This window comes from Notamacropus eugenii, chromosome 3, assembly GCF_028372415.1.
Source record: "Notamacropus eugenii isolate mMacEug1 chromosome 3, mMacEug1.pri_v2, whole genome shotgun sequence".
In the NCBI taxonomy this organism is placed as follows: Eukaryota; Metazoa; Chordata; class Mammalia; order Diprotodontia; family Macropodidae; genus Notamacropus; species Notamacropus eugenii.
Window position 1 is genome coordinate 328849133 of NC_092874.1, and position 22477 is coordinate 328871609.

The window sequence follows — 22477 nt, forward strand, 5'->3', positions numbered from 1 at the left end:
GAATGCTCGGTGTTTTGGGGTGGGGAGAGGGGAGAAATGGGGAGAAAATTTGGAACCCAAAATTTTGTGAAAATGAATGTTAAAAGTTAAATAAATAATTTAAAAATTAAATAAAATAATCACCCCACCATATTCAGCTCAGCCCAAGCATTTCTTTCAAACTACCGAAATAATGATGACAGTGATAAAAGTACTGATAATATTTTCACATGTAAGAAGTAAACAATTTGACCTTATTGAGTCCCTTATAATTGATCTTTAATGTTTATCTTGTATTTCTCCTGGTTTTCACGTCATATTTTCCTTTAAGTTCTACTGTTTTTGTCACAAATTCCTGAAAATCTTTAAGTTTATTAAATGTCCATTTTTTTCTCCATTCAGGATTATAGTTAACTTTGCTAGGTTGTAATCCCAACTCTTTTGTGCCACAAAATACAATATTCCAAAACCTATAATCTTTCAGCATAGTATCTGCTAGGTGTTATATAATCTTTATTATAGCTCTGTGCTATTTAAATTTTTTTTTCTTTTTACTTCCAATATTTTCTTCTTAACCTGGGAATTTTGAAACTTAGCTATGATATTCCTGTAAGTTTTCCTCTTGGGATATCTCAGGTGGTGATTGCTAGATTTTTTTTTTCTATTTCTGCTTTGTATTCTTGTTCTAGAACTTCAGGGCAATTTTCCATGATAATTCCTTTTAATATTGTATCAATTCTTTTTTTTTAACTCATAATTTGCAGGTAATCTGACTGTTCTTGTATTATTTCCCTTCAGTCTCTTCTCTAGATCTGCTGTTTTGCTGATGACTTGTTTCCCTTTCTCCTCTTTTCATTCTTTTGATTTTTGTTTCATTATTTCTTACTGTCTTCGAATATTATCAGCTTCTCCTTTTCTTCTTTAAGTTTTTGATTCTCTGTTTCCAATTGGTTGACTTTCTTTTCATAATTTTCTAGATTGTCCTGAATTGCTCTCATTTTTTTCCCTAATTTTTTCCTGTATCTGTTATTTTCTTTTTAAAGTCCTTTTTAAGTTATTCCAAGAATTTTTTTATATGCTTGGGGCCATTTGATGTTTCTCATTGAAAAAAGAGTGATTCTTTTATCTCCATTATCTTCCTCTGAATATGAACTCAGATCTTCTTTATCCCCATAGTAGTATTGATGGTTAGCTTCTTTTTCCTTTGCTTACTCATTTTTATTTATTTATTTTGTTTTTAGCAGCTCTTAGTGTAATCAAGTTCAATCCCTGAGATATGAGGAATGATGCTCCATGCCTCAAGTCCTTCTTACTCTTATTTTCTCAGGTCTGTCCCTGTGCCCAACCTTGGGCTCTCCCCTCCACATCTTAGCCAAACTAGATCCCCCAACCATACTGTCCTGCAAATGATTTTGATCCTTGAATTCCCTGTAATGGCTGCAAACTACAACTGTCCTCTCTGCCCTGGGATTGAAACGAGAAACTCTGCTCTCCTGCAAGTGCCCACAGCCAACTGGGTCCCCATCCCTCTGCTACTGCACTCACCAGGTGTGTGCTAGCTTAGCACAGCTGTGCTTGGCATCCCTTGACAGTGGAAGGTCCCTCAAGTCTTCCACTCAGCCATCAGACTCCAATATTGTCTGTAAGATGAATGTTTCTAAGGGAGAGTCTGCCTGTCAGCTTAGCTGTTGCTAGGGCTTGTTTTTTGTTGATTGTGCAGAGTCAGCCTGGAGGTGTCTGCACTTCACTCAAAGTGTACCTCTGCCCCTTGAGATCAGGTCTTTCCTGAGGTCTTCTCAAATTGTCTTAGGGAGATAACTGCTTTACCGCAACTTTTATTTTCATTGCTCTGCTTTCCCTCTGAGGTGATGTTCTGGCTTTTTTTGTGGAGGAAATTTGGAGAGCTGAAAGTTTCCTAACCTACTCCTCCATCTTCCCAGAATCTTCTCCGCTCTATCCTCCAAATTCAATTTTTTAAAAAAATTTTTTCTCTTTAAAAGTCTTTTTGTTTTTTTCTTTATAAATTTTTTAAAAATAATTTATTTGTTTTCAGTTTTCTTTTTAAAATTTGTGTTTTCTCTTTTTAAAAGTTTTTTATTTGTTTTCAGTTTTTTCTTTTTAAAAGTTTTTTAAAATTAAGTTAAAATTAAAATTTATTTGTTTTCAGTTTTCAACAATCACTTCTATAAATTTTAAATTTTCTCCCCCTCTCCTCCCTGCTCCCTCCCCAAGAGAACATGCAGTCCTATATGGGTTCTACATGTAACATTCTTGTTTTTTTTATTTCTTTTTTTTAAAATTTATTTATTTAACTTTTACCATTCATTTTCACAAAATTTTGGGTTCCAAATTTTCTCCCCTTTTGTCCCCTCCCCCCACCCCAAAACACCAAGCATTCTAATTGCCCCTATCACCAATCTGCCCTCTCTTCTATCATCCCTCTCTGCCCTTGTCTCCTTCTTCTCTTTTGTCCTGTAGGGCCAAATAACTTTCTATAGCCCTTTACCTGTATTTCTTATTTCCTAGTAGCAAGAACAGTACTCGACAGTTGTTCCTAAAACTTTGAGTTCCAACTTCTCTTCATCCCTCCCTCCCTACCCCTTCCCTTTGGAAGACAAGCAATTCAGTATAAGGCCATATCTGTGTAGTTTTGCAAATGACTTCCATAATAGTTGTGTTGTGTAAGACTAAGTATATTTCCCTCCATCCTATCCTGCCCCCCATTGCTTCTATTCTCTCTTTTCATCCTGTCCCTCCCCAGGAGTGTTGACCTCAAATTGCTCCCTCCTCCCAATGCCCTCCCTTCCATCATCCCCCCTACCCTGCTTATCCCCTTATCCCCCACTTTCCTGTATTGTAAGATAGGTTTTCATACCAAAATGAGTGTGCATTTCATTCCTTCCTTTAGTGGAATGTGATGAGAGTAAACTTCATGTTTTTCTCTCACCTCCCCTCTTTTTCCCTCCACTAAAAAGTCTTTTGCTTGCCTCTTTTATGAGAGATAATTTGCCTCATTCCATTTCTCCCTTTCTCCTCCCAATATATTTCTCTCTCACCCCTTAATTTCATTTTTTTAAGATATGATCCCATCCTCTTCGATTCATCTGTGCATTCTGTGTGTGTGTGTGTGTGTGTGTGTGTGTGTGTGTGTGTGTATGTGTATGTGTGTGTAATCCCACCCACTACCCAGATACTGAAAAGTTTCAAGAGTTACAAATATTGTCTTTCCATGTAGGAATGTTGCCAGGCCTAGAGGCCTGAGGGCTACCCGAGTCTTCTTACCTCACCTCTCGAGGTCTTCGGTTGGCCAAACCGGATGCTCGTATGAGATAAAGGATGTTCCAGAGTCGAACAAGGGTTGAGCTTTATTTCAGGGTCTAGATACAAGTGCAGGGGAATTCTTCCTTAGGAGGGAAAGAGAAAGATCTCCCAAGGAGGCAAAGATCTACAATAAGAGATTGGAAGTAGAAGTATAAGTGGGGAGAGAGGGGGAGGGGAGAGAGGAGAGAGGAAAAGCGGAGCCTTGTTGTCCTCACCGCTCCGCGCCCCTCCGCCCAAGAGCACTTGCAGGCTTTCCTGATCCTACTCAAACTCTTCAGCAGCATAGTTTGCATCTGAATACCGTGCTGTTAGATAACAATAGTGTGCCCAGATCCGGGACAATCTCGAGGGCGGGGAGAGCTCTCTCCCATCACGTTTCTCACGGGAAGAGGCGGAAATACACGAGATAGCTCGGTTCACCTCTATTCCCAGCCGTTTCCTGGGGGGTCTCGTGAGAACTCTAAGATTTAGAAGTTCCCACCTTTACCCGCCCGAGACTGTCCACCTGGAATTGAGCTTCCAACCCTAGCAGAATGTAAACAGTTCAACTTTAGTAAGTCCCTTATGACTTCTCTTTGCTGTTTACCTTTTCATGCTTCTCTTCATTCTTGTGTTTGAAAGTCAGATTTTCTTTTCTCAAGAATGCTTGAAAGTCCTCTATTTCATTGGAAGACCATTTTTTCCCCTGATGTATTTATACTCAGTTTTGCTGGGTAGGTGATTCTTGGTTTTAGTCCTAGTTCCTTTGACTTCTGGAATATCCTATTCCATGCCCCCTCAATCCCTTAATGTAGAAGCTGCTAGATCTTGTGTTATCCTGGTTGTATTTCCACAATACTTGAATTGTTTCTAGCTGCTTGCAATATTTTTTTCCTTGACCTGGGAACTCTGGAATTTGGCCATAATGTTCCTAGGAATTTCTCTTTTTGGATCTCTTTTAGGAGGAGATCTGTGGATTCTTTCAATATTTATTTTGCCCTCTGGTTCTAGAATATCAGGGCAGTTTTCCTTGATAATTTCATGAAAGATGATGTCTAGGCTCTTTTTTTTTGATCTTGGCTTTCAGGTGGATTCATAATTTTTAAATTGTCTCTCCTGGATCTATTTTCCAGGTCAGTTGTTTTTCCAATGAGATAGTTCACATTATCTTCCATTTTGTCATTCTTTTGGTTTTGTTTTGTGATTTCTTGGTTTCTCATAAAGTCATTAGCCTCCATCTGTTCCATTCTAATTTTGAAAGAACTATTTTCTTCAGTGAGGTTTTGAACCTCCTTTTCCATTTGGCTAATTCTGCTTTTGAAACATTCTTCTTCTCATTGGCTTTCTGAAGCTCTTTTGCCAATTGAGTTAGCCTATTTTTCAAGGTGTTATTTTCTTCAGCATTTTTTTGGGTCTCCTTTAGCAAGGTGTTGACCTGTTTTTCATACTTTACTTGTGTTTCTCTCATTTCTCTTCCCAGTTTTTCCTCCACCTCTCTAACTTGATTTTTAAAATCCGTTTTGAGGTCTTCCATGGCCTGAGCCCATTAGGTGGGCTGGGATACAGATGCCTTGACTTCTGTGTCTTTCCCTGATGGTAAGCATTGTTCTTCCTCATCAGAAAGGAAGGACCGAATTATCTGTTCACCAAGAAAGTAGCCTTCTATAGTCTTATTTTTTTTCCCTTTTCTGGGCATTTTCCCAGCCAGTTACTTGACTTCTGAGTTTTCTTTCCACACCCACTTTTCCTCCAGATCCTCCCAGCCAGTGCTTGGGGTCTGAGATTCACATGCTGCTTCCAAGCCTCAATGCTTTGGGTGGGGGCAGGGCTGCTGTTCAGTGTGAGATTAAGTTTAGGTGCTTAGGTGGGGGCAGGGCAGCCACAAGGGGCTCAGTTCCCTCAGGGGGTTTATGCAGAGACCTTCAACAATGGATCCAAGCTCCTGCCTGCTTTGGGAGCCCTTGTCTGCTGCCGCCTCTGCCGCTGTCTCCTGAGGGGGCCCGAGGCATGGGGACACCCCACTCCCCTGTCAGCCACCCAAAAAGGCTCTCTCACTGACCCTTGTCACCTGTGGGCCGAGCGACCTGTGCGGCCGCTGGAGATTCTGTCCCTGAAGCCTGCTTGGATCTGCTCCTCTTCGTGCTGCGTGGCCAAGGCAGGGCTTGGCTCTTCCCCAGGGCTCAATGGACCTTTCGTGGGTTTTTCAGAGCTCTCTGGAACAGAAATCTCCTCTGCTCTGTTGTTCCATGGCTTCTGCTGCTCCAGAATTTGTTGGGAGTTCTTTTTTACAGATATTTTATGGGCTGTGGGTTCAGAGCTAGTGTATGTGTATCTTTCTACTCCGCCATCTTGGCTCCCATGACATTCTTATAAAACACATTTTTACCTTAGTCATGTTACATAGAAGAATTAAAACAAATGGGAGAAATCATGAGAAAAAACAAAACTTAACATAATAGAAAATATTGCTTTGTTCTGCATTCTGACTCTGTAGTTCTTTCTCTGGTTGTGGATGGCATTTCATAAAGAGTCCTTTGGAAATGTTTTAGGTCCTAGCATTGCTATGAAGGGCTAAGTCTATTAGAAACAGCCCTCACACACTGTGGCTATTACTTTGTATAATGTTCTCCTGGTTCTCCTCTTTTCGCTCAGCATCATTTCATATGAGTTTTTCCAGGTTTCTGAAATCCACCTGTTTGTTATTTCTTATAGCAAAATAGTATTCATTACATTCATATACCACAACCTGTCCAGCCATTTCCCAAGTGATGAGCATCCCCTGGATTTTCAGTTCTTGGCCACTACAAAAAGAACTGCCATAAATATTTTTGTACATGTGGAGCCTTTTCCCATTTTTATGATCTCTTTGTGATATAGCCCTAGAAGCGGTATTGCTGGGTCAAAGAGTATACACATTTTTATAGCCCTTTGGTCATAGTTCCAAATTGCTCTCCAGAATCACTGGATCAGCTCACAGCTCCACCAACAATGTGCTCTTTTTAAGAAACTTACTGGAAACATTTAGATTCATGTGGAGTTGAATTTAAAGACTGAAGCAGAATTTATTATGCTTTAGGTGAATTTAAAAAACAGGGGAATAACAAACATGATCTCAAAGAAAGTAACGGAAAAATTGACATGGTTAAAAGAGATCTGTACAAAAATCCCATTGTGCTTAAAGGCATCAATGTTAATGAAATAATATCAATATTTAATATGACAGCACCTAGATACTTAAAAAGTTAATTGGATTATAAATGGAGATAGATAGCCTAGCTACAATGGTTAAGGATTTCAATATGCTACTTTTATACCTGTACAGATCTTGCAAAAAAATAAACAAGAAAGACATGAAAGACTTGAGTAGTAATTTATAGAAGTTAGATATTATAGATCTGTGGTGATTACTGAATGTTAACAGAAGAGATATTTTTTAAAAGCAGTAAAGAAGTGCTAGTAGTTTAGTCCTAGTTAAAAACAAGAAAAGTTGATGAATGGAACAGAACAAGTTAGGTACAGTAAATTTGTAAGCAACTGAGTACAATATCTGTTTAATAGTTTCACATATTCATAGATATCAACTATTGCCCAGGTTAAGGACTCACTCTTTGACAAAGATTGCTAAGAAAACAAGGAATCAATCTGGGAGAAATAAGTTTTAGATCAGCATCTTACACTATATACTATAATAAGCACCAAATGAATACATTACTTTGACATAAAAAAATCATATAAACAAAGTAGGGTAGAATAAAAGATTTTTTTTCACAACTATTGATAAGGCAAGAATTCTTGACAAAAAAAGGGGGATAGAGATAATCAAAGGAAATAAAATACACAATTTTAAATTACCAGAAATTGTAAAATTTTTTGTTGTTGCATAAACAAGGTCAGTCCATTGAAAATAAAAAGGGAAATACTTAGTGGGGAAAATTTTTCACTGAAAATTTGTCATAAAGTCCTGATTTCCAAAATATGGTGAGATTGATATAAATGTGTAAAATCCAGAACAATTCCCCAATACATAAATGGTTTCAGAAACATGTTCTTCTAAAGGGAAGAAATACCAACTATCAACAAATATATGCAAAAAAAATATTCCATATCACCAATAATAAGACAAATACAAATTTAGACAACTCTGAGGTTCTGCTTACCATTAGATCACCAAAGATGACAAAGAAAAAAATTACAATTGTTGTAAGACTTTGGAAGGACAGTTATAATAGGGTACTGTTAGTGGAGCTGTGAATTAGTCATAACATTTTGGAACGCTCCCTCAAAGATCAATAAATTCTATATAAGCTTTGATCCCGAGATACCACTATTAGGCATATGACCCCAATAGATTAAAAGGGAGAAGACCTCGTATAAGCAATTTTTCTTTTTTAAAAGTAGTTTATTTTAAAATTTTTCCTCAGTTACTTGTGAAAACAGTTTTCAACATTCATTTTAAAACTTTGAGTTCCAAATTCTCTCCCTCCCCACACCCTCATTGAGCAGGCAAGCAGTTTAGTAGAGGTTGTACATGTAGAGTCATGCAAAACATACCCATAATAATGTTGCAAAAGCGAAAAAAAACTGATGAAAAATAAAGATTAAAAAAAGTATGCTTCAGTTTGTATTCAGACACCATCCGTTCTTTGTCTGAATAGCATTTTTCATCATAAGTCCCTCAGAATTGTATGGGATCATTGTATTGCTGAGAACAGCTAAGTCATTCACAGCTGATCATCTGACAATGTTGCTGTTACTTTGTACACAGTGGCTGCTTCTTAAACAGGCCTATTCAACGAATGGGAATTACCTCATCCTAAGTAAGTACCTGCCTGGACCTTGCCCTAAAGGGGCCACGGTCTCCCAGTGCATCCTGGGTCATCTCCAGTCATCCTGATGAATATCTGATCACTGGATTCAGATGGCTGTGGAGGAGAAGTGAGGCTGGTGACCTGCACAGCCCTCCCTCACTCAAAACAAAGTCATGTACAAGTCACGTCATCATTTCTCTGATGGCATGGTCTTCTTTGGCAATGCAGGACAAATACAACAACACACAATATTTCACTTTGCATCGACCCATCCAGTTCTTTACAGGTTTTTTTCTGGGAACATCTTGCTCATCATTTCTTATAGTATAATAGTATTCCATCATAATCACATACCACAACTTGTTCAGCCATTCCCCAGTTGGTGGACATCCCTTCAGTTTTTAATTCATTGCCCCCCAGAAATGAGTTGCTATAAATATTTTTGTACACACAGGTCCTTTTCCTTTTTGTTTTGTATCCCTTTTGGGATACAGACCTAGTAGTGGTGTTGCTAGGTCAAAGGGTATGAATAGTTTTATAGCCCTTTGGGTATAGTTCCAAATTGCTCTATGAATGGTTGAATCAGTTCACAACTCCACCAATAGTGCATTAATTTCTCATTTTTCCCATATCCCTTCCAACATTTGTCATTTATCTTTTCTGTCATATTAGACATCTAATAGCTATGAGGTAGTACATCAGAACTGTATTTCTCCAATCAGTAGTGAGAGTATTTTTTCATATGGGTATAGATACTTTGATTACTTCATTTGAACACTAATCATATATTTTGATCATTTATCAATTGAATAACGGTTGTTATTTTTATAAATTTGACTTTGTTCTATATGTTTGAGAAATGAGACCTTTATCAGAGAAACTTGCTTCAAAAATTTTTTTCACAATTACTATATCTAACTATATTTTCTTCTATCCTTTCCCCTACCCCATTTATTCTATTCTCTCTTTCCTTTCACCTTGTCCTTCCTCAAAAGTGTTTTGCTTCTCACTACCCCTTCCCCCAAACTATGCTTCTTTCTGTCACCTCCCTCCCCCACTCTCTTATCCCCTTCCCTTCCTACTTTCCCATAGGGTAAGGTAGATTTGTGTACCCAACTGAGTGTATATATTTTTCACTCTTTGAACCAATTCTAAAGAGAGTAAGGTTGACTCACGCCCCCCTCCCTCCCCCCCTTTCCCTTCCACTCTAAAAGCTTTTCCATTCCTTTTTTTATGTGAAATAATTTACCCTGATCTACCTCTCCCCTTCTCTTTTCCCCAGTATATTCCTCTCTCACCCTAATGTTTTTTTTTAGATATTACTCCTTCATATTTAACTCATAACTGTGCTGTCTATGTATACACTTTCTGACTACCCTGTTGAGAAAGGTTTTATGAGTTACATACATCATCTTCTCATGTAAAAATGTAAACAGTTTAACCTTATTAAGTCTACTATGATTTCCCTTTCCTGTTTATCTCATGCTTCTCTTGAGCCTTGTATTTGAAAGTCAAATTTTCTATTCAGCTCTGATCTTTTCATCAAGAATGCTTGAAAGTCCTCTATCTCATTGAACGTCTATTTTTCCTCCTTCAGGATTACACTCAGTTTTGCTGGGTAGGTGATTCTTGGCTGTAATCCTAGTTTCTTTGCCCTCTTTAATATCGTATTCCAAGCCCTCTGTTTCTTTAATTTAGAACCTCTAAATCTTGTGTTACCCTGGCTCCACCGTACTTGAATCATTTCTTTCTGGCTGCTTGCAATATTTTCTCCTTGACCTAGGAATTCTGGAAATTGGCTATAGTATTCCTGGGAGTTTTCCTTTTGGACTCTCTTTCAGGAAGTGATTAGTAAATTCTTTCACTTTCTATTTTCCCCTCTGGTTCTTCAATATTGGGACAGTTTTCCTTTATAATTTCTTGAAAAATGATGTCTAGGCTCTTTTTGAGCGTGGCGTTTAGGTAGTTCAATATCTCCCCTGGCTCTATTTTAATTTATCTCTCTTGGATCCATTTTCTAGGTCAGTTGTTTTTCCAATAAGATATTTCATATTGTCTTCTATTTTTTTCATTCTTTTGGTTTTGTTTTATTGTATCTTGATTTCTCTTAGCTTCGATTTGTTCCATTCTAATTTTTAAGGAATTATTTTCTTCAGTGAGCTTTTAGACCTCCTTTTCCATTTGATTGATTTTGCTTTTTAAGGCTTTCTTCACTTCATTGACTTTTTAGACTTCTTTTACCATTTGGCCTAGTCTGTTTTTTAAGGTATTATTTCTTCAATATTTTTGTGTGCTTCTTTTACCAAGATGTTTGCTTGTTTTCCTGATTTTTTTTGCATCACTCTTATTTCTCTTCCCAATTTTTCCTCTGCCTCTCTTACTTGATTTCCAAAATCCTTTTTGAACTCATTCATGGCCTGAGACCATTTCCTCTTTTTCTTGGAGATTTTTGATGAAGGAGCTTTGATTTTGTTATCTTCTTCTGAGTATGTGTTTTGATCTTCCTTGTCACCATATTAACTTCCTATAGTCAGAGTTTTTTTTTCCCATTGCTTGCTCATTTTCCCAGCGTATTATTTGTCTTTTAACTGTTTCTTGGAGTAGGACTCTGCTTCTGGGGTGGAGGACACACTGTCTAAGCTTCAGGGGGTTTGTGCAGCTGTTTTCAGAGATACTTATAGGGGCCTGTAACTTTTCAGTTCTTCTAAGTTCTTTTCAGTTCAGTTCTTCCAAGGTGATATGTTTACTCCTCTCCTGGTCTGTACTCTGGTCTGTGAGTGACCACAGGCACTCTTTTCTGCCTTGGAACAGTGAGAAGGGACCCCTCCTCCATTGCTTCATTAAGCTGTGCTACTCCAGTGCCTCTCCTCACCCGGGACTGTCACCTAGGACTATGACCAGGATCTGAATATGGGCAAAGCAACAAGTCCTGCCTTAGTGCTAGCAAAAAGACCCCTGTGATCTCCTTCTAATCAGATGTTCAACCCCCTTACTGTCTGTCCGTGAGCTGAAAGCACCAGAAGCAGCTGCTGCCACTGCTGCTGCTGATTCATTCACTCCCAAGCCCTGCTTGTTGTTTGCTGTGGCCAAGGCTGTGTTGCCATGGCCAGTGTGGACTGTGTTCCACTCTCACCCTGGTGCAGCAGACCTTTCTTTCTGACCTTCCAAGTTGTCTTTGGTATCTGTGGGCTGAGAGATCTGGAAATCATCCCTGCTGCCAGTGATTCAGTCACCCTGAGGAGGCCTGCTCCAGGTTTGCTGGGACCTGGTCTGAACTGGTGTGGCCTGCACTGGACTGTGCTGACCCTTTGCAATAGACCTTTCCTACCAACCTTCCCAGTTGTCTTGGGATGGAAATTTGTTTCACTCTGTTTTTTTGTGTTTCTGCGGCTCTAGAATTTGTTTAGAGTCATTTTTAAAAGTATTTGGAGGGGTTTGGGGGAGAGCTCGGTGAGTCCCTGCTTTTACTCTGCCATCTTGGCCCCAGCTCTCAACAGATAACTGAAAGCAAAGTATATGCTCATCAGTTGGGGAATGGTTAATCAAATTAGGTTATATTAATGTGATGGAAAAAGTTCTATAAAAAAATGACGAAAAGATTTAGAGAAACCTGTGAAGACTTAGATGATTAATGCAGAGTGAAACGGTTTGGACCAGGAGAATTATTTGTGCAGTGACTATAGCATCAGTTATAATGGAAAACAATTTTGAAAGACTTAAGAATTTGATCAGTGCAGTGACCCTTTGTGATTTCACAGAATTAAAGAGGAAACATGCCTGCCCCAGGGGAATGACTCTTAGTGCAGAGAGAGATACATTTTCAGATACTGCTACTGAATTTCTTTAGCATTATTTATTACAAGGAAGGACTTTTTATTTGGGAGTGCAGAGAGTTGTAGGGAAGAGTCTGAGAATGTCCTAGTGTTGCCAAAAAAAAAAAAAAACCCCAAACAAATCACATTTACAATATATACCAAAGATAAGAGATGGAAGTTCCTAAGAGGAGAAAGACAGTAGTTCAGTGTTGGTAACTACATGTTCAATTTAACATATATTTTATAAAAAAAAATAGAAGAAATGGTTTAATAGGTTCATGGTTTCATATGTAATTGTTTTTCTCACCTTTGTATGTAAAAACGTTAATTTGTTGACAAGTTTCTATTTCATAGTTTAAAAAAATTTAAAAGAAAAATATTAAATCACTTATCTCCTTTGAGTCTCAAGTTTCCTCATCTGTAAATCTGGGTTCAAAATGAGACCTGTAATTTCATTGCCATAGGGAACTCATAGGTGAAATACCTTCCTTTTTCAACAATCACCAGCACTTTCTCTGCCACTTAGAGTCTTAGAGAGGTGCTTAGAGTACTGAGAGGTTAGGTGACTTGCTTAGGGTCACAGAGCCAGGACTCAAATCTAGTTTTTCCTGGCTTTGAGGCCACTGACCCATATATCTGTAAAATGTGCATATTAATATCTGTAGTACCACCTCTGTAGGATTTTCTATAGGAAAATATTTTGTTTACCTCAAAGTATTTGAGTTATTATTGGTAGTTATACATATTCTATATGGGAAAGAATAAAAGTCCACTGCCTTCAATGACTGTTAAAATTTTTGTACATAGCTTTCAGTGTTGATTTCTCCCTCCACCCCCATACTCATAGATTCTTTAGATTTTATGATCAAAGAATCATGAGTGTTGAAGAAACTTATATGTAGTCCTTTTACACCTGGAAAGATCATATTTTTTTGAAGTGTGTATATGTTTATTACAGTTTTCGCATTTAGTTTTTAATAACAGTATACTCCAGTCAAAAGTGCCATCTTACACAAGCTATAAAATATGTCATCTGCTGAAGAAAGTTAATTCAGTGGCCACATGACATGTAGTCATGGTCTCTTACAGAATTTTATGTCATGATCTGAGAAATTGGTCTATTTACTATGACTTTATCCTCTTAACAGGTTATTATTTTTCTGATAAATAAATTACTACCATAACTCAGAAAGTTTGTGAAGCAACATATAAATTCATTTTCTTCTATTTTTCCATTCTTTTGATTTGATTTGACTGATTCTTGATGTCTCATAGAAGCGTTAGTTTCCAGATGCCCAATTCTAATTTCTAATAAATTGTTTTCTGAAGTTAGCTTTTGTACCTCCTTTTCCATTTGGCCAATTGTACTTTTTTTTTTATTGCAAAAGTACTTTTTTTCTAAATTAATTTTATTTGTTTTCAGTGTTCTAAAATTACTACCACATAACTTACATTATTTTTTCCCCTCCCTCCCCCCTCCCTCCCTGAGATGTCATACAATTTTATATAGGTTCTATACATACATTCCTATTAAATACATTTTTAGTATAGTCATGTTGTATAGAAGAATTAAAATGAATGGGAGAAACCATATAACAAAGCAAAACGTAATACAAAAGAAAATAATTTGCGACATTCTGCAGTTGAATTCCATAGTTTTTTCTCTGGGTATGGAAGGCATTTTGCCTTAAAAGACCATTGGGAATGTTTTTAAGTCCTTACATTGCAATGAAGTTCCAAGTCTCCTAGAAAAAACTCTCACACACTGTGGTTGTTGCTGTGCACAAAGTTCTCCTGGTTCTGCTCCTTTCACTCAGAATCAGATCATATAAGTCTTTCCAGGCCTCTCTGAAGTCTACCTGTTCATCATTTCTTATAACACAATAGTATTCCATTACATTCATATACCGTGATTTATTCAGCCATTCCCCAACTGATGGGCATCCCCTTGATTTCCAGTTTTTGGCCACCATAAAGAGGGCTGCTATAAATATTTTTGTACATGTGGGACCCTTTCTCATTTTTATGATCTCTTGAGGATACAGTCCTAGAAGTGGTATTGCTGGGTCAAAGGGTATGCACATTTTTGTAGACCTTTGTAGTTCCAAATTGCTCTCCAGAATGGCTGGATCAGCTCATAGCTCCACCAATAATGAATTAGTGTTCCAATTCTCCCACATCTTTTCCCAATATTTATCATCTAACTGTTCTGTCATGTTAGCCAATCTGATGTGTGTGATGTGGTATCTCAGAGTTGTTTTGATTTGCATCTCTAATCAGCGATTTAGAACCTTTTTTCATGATTATAGATATCTTTAATTTCTTCCTCTGAAAACTGCCTGTTCACATCCTTTGACCATTTATCAATTGGGAAATGACTTGTATTCTTGTACATTTGACTCGGTTCTCTATATATTTTAGAAATGAGGCCTTTATCAGAGACACTAGTTGCAAAAATTCTTTCCCAGTTTCCTGCTTCCCTCCTAATCTTGGTTGCATTGGCTTTGGTTATGCAAAAACTTGCAGTTTAATGTAATCCAGATTACCAATTTTGCACTTTATAATGCTTTCTATCTCTTCTTTAGTCAAAAATTCTTCCCTTCTCCATAAATCTAATAAATGCACTAATCCTTGTTCCACTAATTTATTTATAATATCAATCTTCATACCTAGATCATGTACCCATTTGGACTTTATTCTTGTGTATGGTGTTAGGCATTGGTCTATGACTAGTTTCTGCCACACTTTTATCCAGTTTTCCCAGCAATTTTTGTCAAACAGTGAGTTCTTATCCCAGAAGCGGGGGTGCTTGGGTTTATCAAACAATAGATTGCTATAATCATTGACTTGAGTACCTAGCCTATTCCACTTGTCTACCCTTCTGTTTCTTAGCCAGTACCAAGTGGTTTTGATAATTGCTGCTTTATAATACAATTTGAGATTTGGTAAAACTAGGCCACCTTCCCTAGCATTTCTTTTCATTAGTTCCCTTGCTATTCTGGACCTTTTGTTCTTTCAGATGAATTTTGATGCTATTTTTTCCAGCTCTAGAAAATAATCATCAAATAGTTTGACTGGTATGGCGCTAAATAAGTAAATTAATTTAGGTAGAATTGTCATTTTTATTATATTGGCTAGGCCTATCCATGAGTAACTGATGTTTTTCCACTTACTTAGATCTGACTTTATTTGTGCGAAGTGTCTTGTAATTGTGTTCATATAGTCTCTGCATTTGTTTTGGCAGGTAGACTCCCAAATATTTTATAGTGTCTATCCTAGCTTTAAATGGGATTTCTCTTTCTATCTCTTGCTGTTGGGCTTTGGTAGTATATGTAGAAATGCAGAGGAAATGTGTGGGTTTATTTTGTAACCTGCGACTTTGCCAAAGTTGTTTATTATTTCAAATAGTTTTTTACTTGAATCTCTGGGATTCTCTAAGTATATCATCATATCATCTGCAAAGAGTGATAACTTAGTTTCTTCTTTGGCTATTCTTATTCCTTCAATATTTTTATCTTGTCTAATTGTAACAGCTAATATTTCTAGTACCATATTGAATAATAGTGGTGATAATGGACATCCTTGTTTCACCCTTGATCTTATTGGAAATGCATCTAACTTATCTCTGTTGCATATGACACTTGCTGAGGGTTTTAGATGGATATTTATTATTTTATGGAAAGTTCCCTTTATACCTGTTCTCTCCAGTGTTTGTAATAGGAATGGGTATTGTATTTTGTCAAAAGCTTTTTCTGTATCTATTGAGATAATCGTGTGGTTTCTGTTAGGTTTGTTGTTGATATGATCAATACTGCTAATAGTTTTCCTAGTATTGGACCAACCCTGCATTCCTGGTATGAATCCTACCTGATCATAATGTATTATTCTCATGATAAGTTGCTGTATTCTTTTTGCTAAAATCTTATTTAAAATTTTAGCATCTATATTCATTAGAGAAATTAGTCTATAATTTTCTTACTCTGTTTTGTCTCTCCCTGGTTTAGATATCAAAACCATATTTGTATCATAAAAAGAATTTGGGAGGACTCCTTCTTCCCCAGTTTTCCCAAATAGTATATGTAGTATTGGAAAGAACTATTTTTTAAATGTTTGATAGAATTCACTTGTGAATCCATCTGGCCTTGGAGATTTTTTTCTAGGGAGTTCATTGATGGCTTGTTCATTTTCTTTTTCTGAGATGGGGTTGTTTAAGTATTCAACTTCTTCTGTTAATGTGGGCAATTTATATTTTTTAAAATAGTCATCTATCTCATTTCGATTGTCAAGTTTATGGGCATAAAGTTGGTCAAAGTAATCTCTATTGTTTTAATTTCCTCTTCATTAGAGGTGAGTTCACCCTTTTCATTTTATATATTGGTAATTTGGTTTTCTTCTTTCTTTTTTTTAAATCAAATTGACCAAAGGTTTATCAGTTTTATTGATTTTTTCATAAAACCAACTCTTTTATTTGTTAGTTCAATGGTTTTCTTAATTTCAATTTTATTAATCTCTCCTTTGGTTTTCAGTATTTCTAATTTGGTATTTATTTGGAGATTTTCAATTTGTTCTTTTTAGAGCTTTTTCAGCTGCATGCCCACTTTATTGATCTCCTCTTTTTGTATTTTATTCATGTAGGAATTCAAAGATATAAAGTTTGCCATAAGAACTGCCTTTGCAGTATCCCATAAGATTTAGAAGGTTGTCTCATTTTTGTCATTCTCTTGAATGAAGTTGTTGATTGTTTCTATGATTTGTTGTTTAACTCCTTTAGGATTAGATTATTTAGTTTCCAATTAATTTTTGGTCTATCTTTCCATGGCCTTTTATTACATATGATTCTTATTGCATTATGATCTGAGAAGGATGCATTGACTATCTCTGCTTTTCTGCACTGGATTGTGAGGTTTTTATGCCCTTTTTGTATATGTGCCATGTACCACTGAGGAAAAGGTATATTCCTTTCTATCCCCATTCAGTTTTCTCCAGAGATCTCTCATATCTACTTTATCCAGAGTTTTATTCACCTCCTTAACTTCTTTCTTGCTTTCTTAAGGTTAGATTTATCAAGTTCAGAGAGGGGGAGGTTGAGTTCCCCCACTAGTATAGTTTTACTTTCTATTTCTTCCTGTAACTCCCTTAACTTCTCCTCTAAGAATTTGGATGCTATACTACGTGCAGCATATATGTTTAGTAATGATATTGCTTCATTGTCTTTGGTGCCTTTTGTCAGGATGTAGTTTCCTTCCTTGTCTCTTTTAATTAGATCTATTTCTGCTTTTGCTTTGTCTGAGATTAGGATTGCTACCTCTGCTTTTCTTCCATCAGCTAAAGCATAATATATTCTGCTCCAACCTTTTACCTTTACCCTGTGTATATCCCCCTCGTTTCAAATGTGTTTCTTGTAAACAACATGTTACTGGATTATGACTTTTAATCCATTCTGCTGTCTCTGTTTTACGGGAGAATTCATCCCATTCACATTCACAGTTATGATAGCTATCTGTGTCTTTCCCTCTATCCTCTTTCCAATCATTTGTGCTTTTAGTTCTCCCTTCTTTTTTCTCCTCCACAGTAGAGTTTTAATTTTTTACCACCACCTCCTGCAGTCTTTCCTTCCTTCAGCCCCTCTCCCTTTTACTGCCATTTACCCTTACTACTTCTTCCCTCCTTTTTAGCCTCCCCTCCCCTTTCTTCTCCCTTCTGCTTCTACTGCCTATAGAGCTAGTTAAATTTATATACTTAATTAAATTTATTGTTCCCTCCTTGAACCAAATCAGATGAGAGTACCTCTCAAACAATGCTCATCTCCCTCCCATTTTGCCTCTACTGTAATACAATTTTGTATTTCTTCCTGTGATGTATTTTATCATTTTCTGCTTCTTCCTTTTCACATCTCCTCTTACAATCCCTTCACATGCTTAAATCACATTTTTGTCATCACATAATTTACTTTATACCCATTCCCTCTATCTCTGAATATCCCTTTTATATTTCATATTAGATATACAATTCTCCAGATTGACAAGCATCATCTTTCCTTATAGGGAGGGAAACAGTTTGCCCAAATTGAGTAACAAGTTTTCTTTTCCCCTGTTTATCTTTTTATGCCTCTCTTGAGACCTGCATTTGAAAATCAAATTTTCTATTGAGTTCTGGCCTTTTTATCAGGAAGGTCTGGAAATCCCTTATTTCATTGAATGTCCATCTCCTTGCCTGAAATGTTATGCTGAACTTTGCTGGGTAATTGATCCTTGCTTGTAGTCCTAGCTCCTTTATCTTGAGAAATATCATATTCCAATTCCTTTGATCTTTTAATGTAGAAGCTGCAAGGTCCTGTGTGATCCTGACTGTAGTTCCTCGATATTGGAATCATTTCTTTCTAGCTACCTGTAGTATTTTCTCCTTCACTTGATAGTTCTGGAATTTGGCAACAATATTTTTTGGTGTTTTTAGTTTTGGGTCCCTTTCAGGAGGTGAATGGAAGATTCTTTTGATGACTATTTTACCCTCTGGATCTAGGACTTCTGGGCAGTTTTCCTTGATGATTTCTTGGAAGATATTGTCCAGACTCTTTTTTTCATCATGGCTTTCTGGTAGGCCAATAATTCTTAAATTTTCTTTCCTGGATCTGTTTTCCAAGTCAGCTGTTTTTCCAATAAGATATTTTACACTTTCTTCTATCTTTTCATTCTTTAGATTTTGTTTGACTGAATCTTGATGTCTCCCAGAGAGTCATTAGCTTCTACTTGTCCAATTCTAATTTTCATCAAATTGTTTTCTTCAGTTAGCTTTTGCATCTCCTTTTAGTCCAATTAGTCCTTTTAAGGAATTATTTTCTCCAGTTAGTTTTTGTACTTCCTTTTCCATTTGTTCAGTTTTTCTTTTTAAAGAGCTGTTCTCCTCAGTGAATTCTTTTTTTCATACTTTTAAAATCATTGGTCATTTTTTCCTCTATTTCCTTCTTCAGCTGTTCCAGGAGTGCTCTCTTTGCATGCGGGCAGTTCATAGTCCCTTGTGAAGTTTCAGATGGGAGTACAGTCTCAATACTGACTTCCTTGGTATTCGTGTTTTGGTTCTTTTTCTCATAGAAAGCTTCTATGGTCTTTTCCTTCCTCCTTTGCTTTTTACTCACGATGGCAAGGCTTTGTGTGTTGTGGCCTCTGGTTCTATCAGCTAAACTCTAAAGAAGTTGGTGCTGAACTGGCTGGTGTCAGAAAGCAAAGGCAGGTGAAATCTGTTAGAGTTTCCCCGATTAGCCCTGGAGCTAGCTTGTTAAGTGTGCTAGAGGGGTGGTCTGTTCTTGGGAGATCTCCTCAGCTGAGCTAGTGCAAAGGCAAGCTCAGTGCTGGGTGATCCCGGCTGTCTTCCTGTTTCCCCTCGAGCGCTTAGGGACACCTGGGTCCTAGTGCAAGACTCCAACCCCCCCAGCTACTGCTGTCTGGGACATCTCTGTTCCTCAGCCACAGTAAGGGGAATATTCCTTTGCTATTTTCCTAGTCTCACATGGTATGAGACTGTTTGCCCCTTGTGCTGATCCCACTGATCCAGGATTTTTCTGGGGAAATATTTTATGGTTCTTTCAAGGTCAACAAGGGGAGGAGAAGAGAGCATGTACTGATCGCTCCTCCATTTTGGCTCCTAGAAGTTCAAGGAGGTGACTTACAGACATTTCATCTGCGGGCTGAACGTTTCCCTACAGCTGCTGCGGGTACTTGGGCCTCCTTTCGCAGCTCTCACTTGCTCAACTCCACTTGACTCGCCCTGAGCTTCTATCCTGCAGTGCTGCCACTTCATCAGACTGCCTCTGACTTTCCTGTGCAGCTGTGCTGCACCAAGGCAGGGATGCTGTGTTGTGCGTTGTATGCTCCTCCACCCTTATGGAATAGATTCTTCCTGTTGATCTTCCAGTCTGTCCTGGGCTGTGAAACTGCCAGTCTGCCTCCGATTGGATTCTGCACCTCCAAAATTTGGTCAGATTCTCTTTTTAGAGGTATCTGATGAAGTTTGTCTAAGAGCTTAGGTGAATAATTGCTCTCACTCTGCCATCTTGTCTCCACTCCCAATTGTACTTTTTAAAGAAATGTTTTCTTCGGTGTCCTTTTTTTCAATTTTGTCAGTTGTATTTTTAAATTTTTCTTCTTCCTCTCTTATTTGACTTTTTAAATCCTACCTGAGCTCTTCCAAGAAGGCTTTTTGGGCTTGAGACCAGTTCATATTCCCCTTTGAGGTTTCAGATATGGGTATATTGGATCATGCTTGTCCTCTCCTGAATTTGTGTTTTGATCTTCCCTGTCACGAAGATATTTCTCTGTGGTCACTGATTTTTTTGCTTCTTCTTGCTCATGTTGTTTGCCCTTTTTATTTTTTCCTTAGGTTCCAAATTTGGTCTCTGCTTCTGGGGCCCAGGGAGCACTCTCCCAGACTTCTTGTGCTGTGGGCTAAGGACCTGGTTGCAGATTTTCTATGCTGGGGCCTCAGATGCTTGCAGCTGTATATTGTAGTGGTCCGGTATTTTACCTGGTGCTGAGCTGGAGGCAGTATGTGCCTGTTGTTGGCACTTGCTTGCTCTTCCACCCTGTGGCTCAGGATCTTCTGCTGGTCCACTGCTCGTCCACTGAGGTGGGACCTGCTGCTGGCCTGCTGGGACACCTCCCATCCTGTACTGGTCCCCTTCAGCTACAGCAGGAGAGAACTTTCCTGTAAACCCCCTAGCCTCCCAACCTGGAACTAAAAGACTGCCATACCATCTTTCTGCTTGCTCCACTATTCTGGGATTTTTCTTGGGGCAATATTCTCTGGGTTTTTCAAAGTCAAGGGAGGGTGAGAGTGACTTACTGTTTATTCCACCATCTTGGCTCCCAGAAGTTTTAACAGCTATATATAGATAATAAACTTGGCTCTAAATTTAGAAAGTGTACCACTTTCTTCATTACTGCCAGAGACACTGTTTGGCAAAGGCTTGCTATGTCTCATTTCATTATTCTATAAAGCTTTCAATAGCCATTTTGCCCATAGAAAATGTTCAAATTCTGTAGGGTGACCTTTAAGACCCTCTGTAGTCTTACTCCAGTATACCTTTCTACCTTTGTTTCATATTACTCCCTTTAGTCTCCTGTAAAATTTCAGCCGAGCAAGTAACTACTCTTTGTTTCCAGAATGCATTAGGATCATAGCATCTTATGTATGTAGCTAGAAGACATCTTATGGGTCATCTTGTTTAAGTCCCTCAGTTTATGGATGAAGAAATGGAGTGCTGAAAGGTCAAGTGATTTGTCCAATGTCGTTCCAGTATTAAGTGGCAGGGCCAGGTTTCAAACTCAGGTATGATGAGAAATTCAAGTTCAGAACTCATTCCGAGATACTCTGTTGTCCTGTGGCTTTGCAAAAGCTAGTCTTCATGCCTAGATTTTACTCTGTTCTTATTTCTTACTCTTAAAATCCTTATCTTCCTTGCTTAAGTACCACCTACTCCATTAAGCCATTCCTGACTTCTGAATTGTTAGTGCTTCTCCTTCCTCAGATAACATTGATTTTTGAAAAAATTATGAACCAGAAAATCATTAGCAAATATAAACATTTCTGTACACAAATAGATCAAAAAGGAGGCATTGTACATGAAACATTTGCTATATCTGGCTTGTTCCTTTTAATATATATTAAATTTAACATGTCACTATTAACATGACGCTGCTTCTCATTGTCCCCTCTAAACGCCATCTTCCTGCACACTTTTTGTACCAGTTTTGAACTGAATGGAGCTGCTTCTCTGTACCTGTTTTCAGATATTTACTGTGGAATATGTAGAACTAGCCTTTTCTGATCCTTCATTGTGCCGTTTTAAGTCAGAATAAAGGTTTTCAAAATCATCATCACAATTTGGCATCTTAAAATACCAAAATTGGACTCAGTGGCTATGATTGCCTTTAGAATATTAGTTATGATTGAAAGAAAGTGACAACCTAAAAACTGCACTTAAACATATGAGGCATAGGAAACAAAAAATTGAAAGTCTCAGATGATCTTGAGTCTTCTATAAATTTGAAATAGTTGAGTTTTCTTCAGGCAATTAAAAAAATTTGACTCTATTTTGAGTGTGTATGTGTGTGATAAAACCTACTTTGTGTTTGTTTTCCTTTCTGCAGAGGAAAACCAGAAAATTCTAATGTGGTGCTTATGTTGTCTCTACTGCAGTGAACCACAGAACCCTATAGAGTTGAAAGCCAACGTCTGGATAAGGGTGAGAGAATGAATCTTTTTCTGAACTACTTTAAATTAAATTGGTTATTTAAAGATTATTGATTATATTATTTTAGAAACTACTCTAAACATATCTTATACTAATACATTTGTAGAAGCTTTAGCCTGCTGCAATATTAACTGCAATGTCAGCTTTAAAAAATTAATTCCAGTTGTTGCTTAATTCATAAAACTTTTGTCTCTAGGGTTAAATGTTTCTGTGCTACTTACAATCTTAAAGTTCAACTGCGTGTAGAAACTTTAATTACATGATAATAAGTTTCTCCTTTATTCGTGGTAGGAAAAAAAAGACCCCTCTTTTTTCCTTTCAGAGTACTT

General features: G+C 37.5%; 1 protein-coding gene across 6 annotated transcripts in view; it reads left to right on the forward strand.

The window, feature by feature from the left end:
- The window catches only part of FANCC (FA complementation group C), a 237019-nt gene that overhangs the window by 60643 nt on the left and 153899 nt on the right, over positions 1 to 22477 (forward strand). For all 6 annotated transcript variants that reach the window (XM_072596926.1, XM_072596922.1, XM_072596928.1 and 3 more), the window contains exon 4: positions 22045 to 22139. In XM_072596926.1, coding sequence (XP_072453027.1) covers positions 22045 to 22139 — 95 coding nt within the window. The remainder of the gene's footprint in view (positions 1 to 22044; positions 22140 to 22477) is intronic.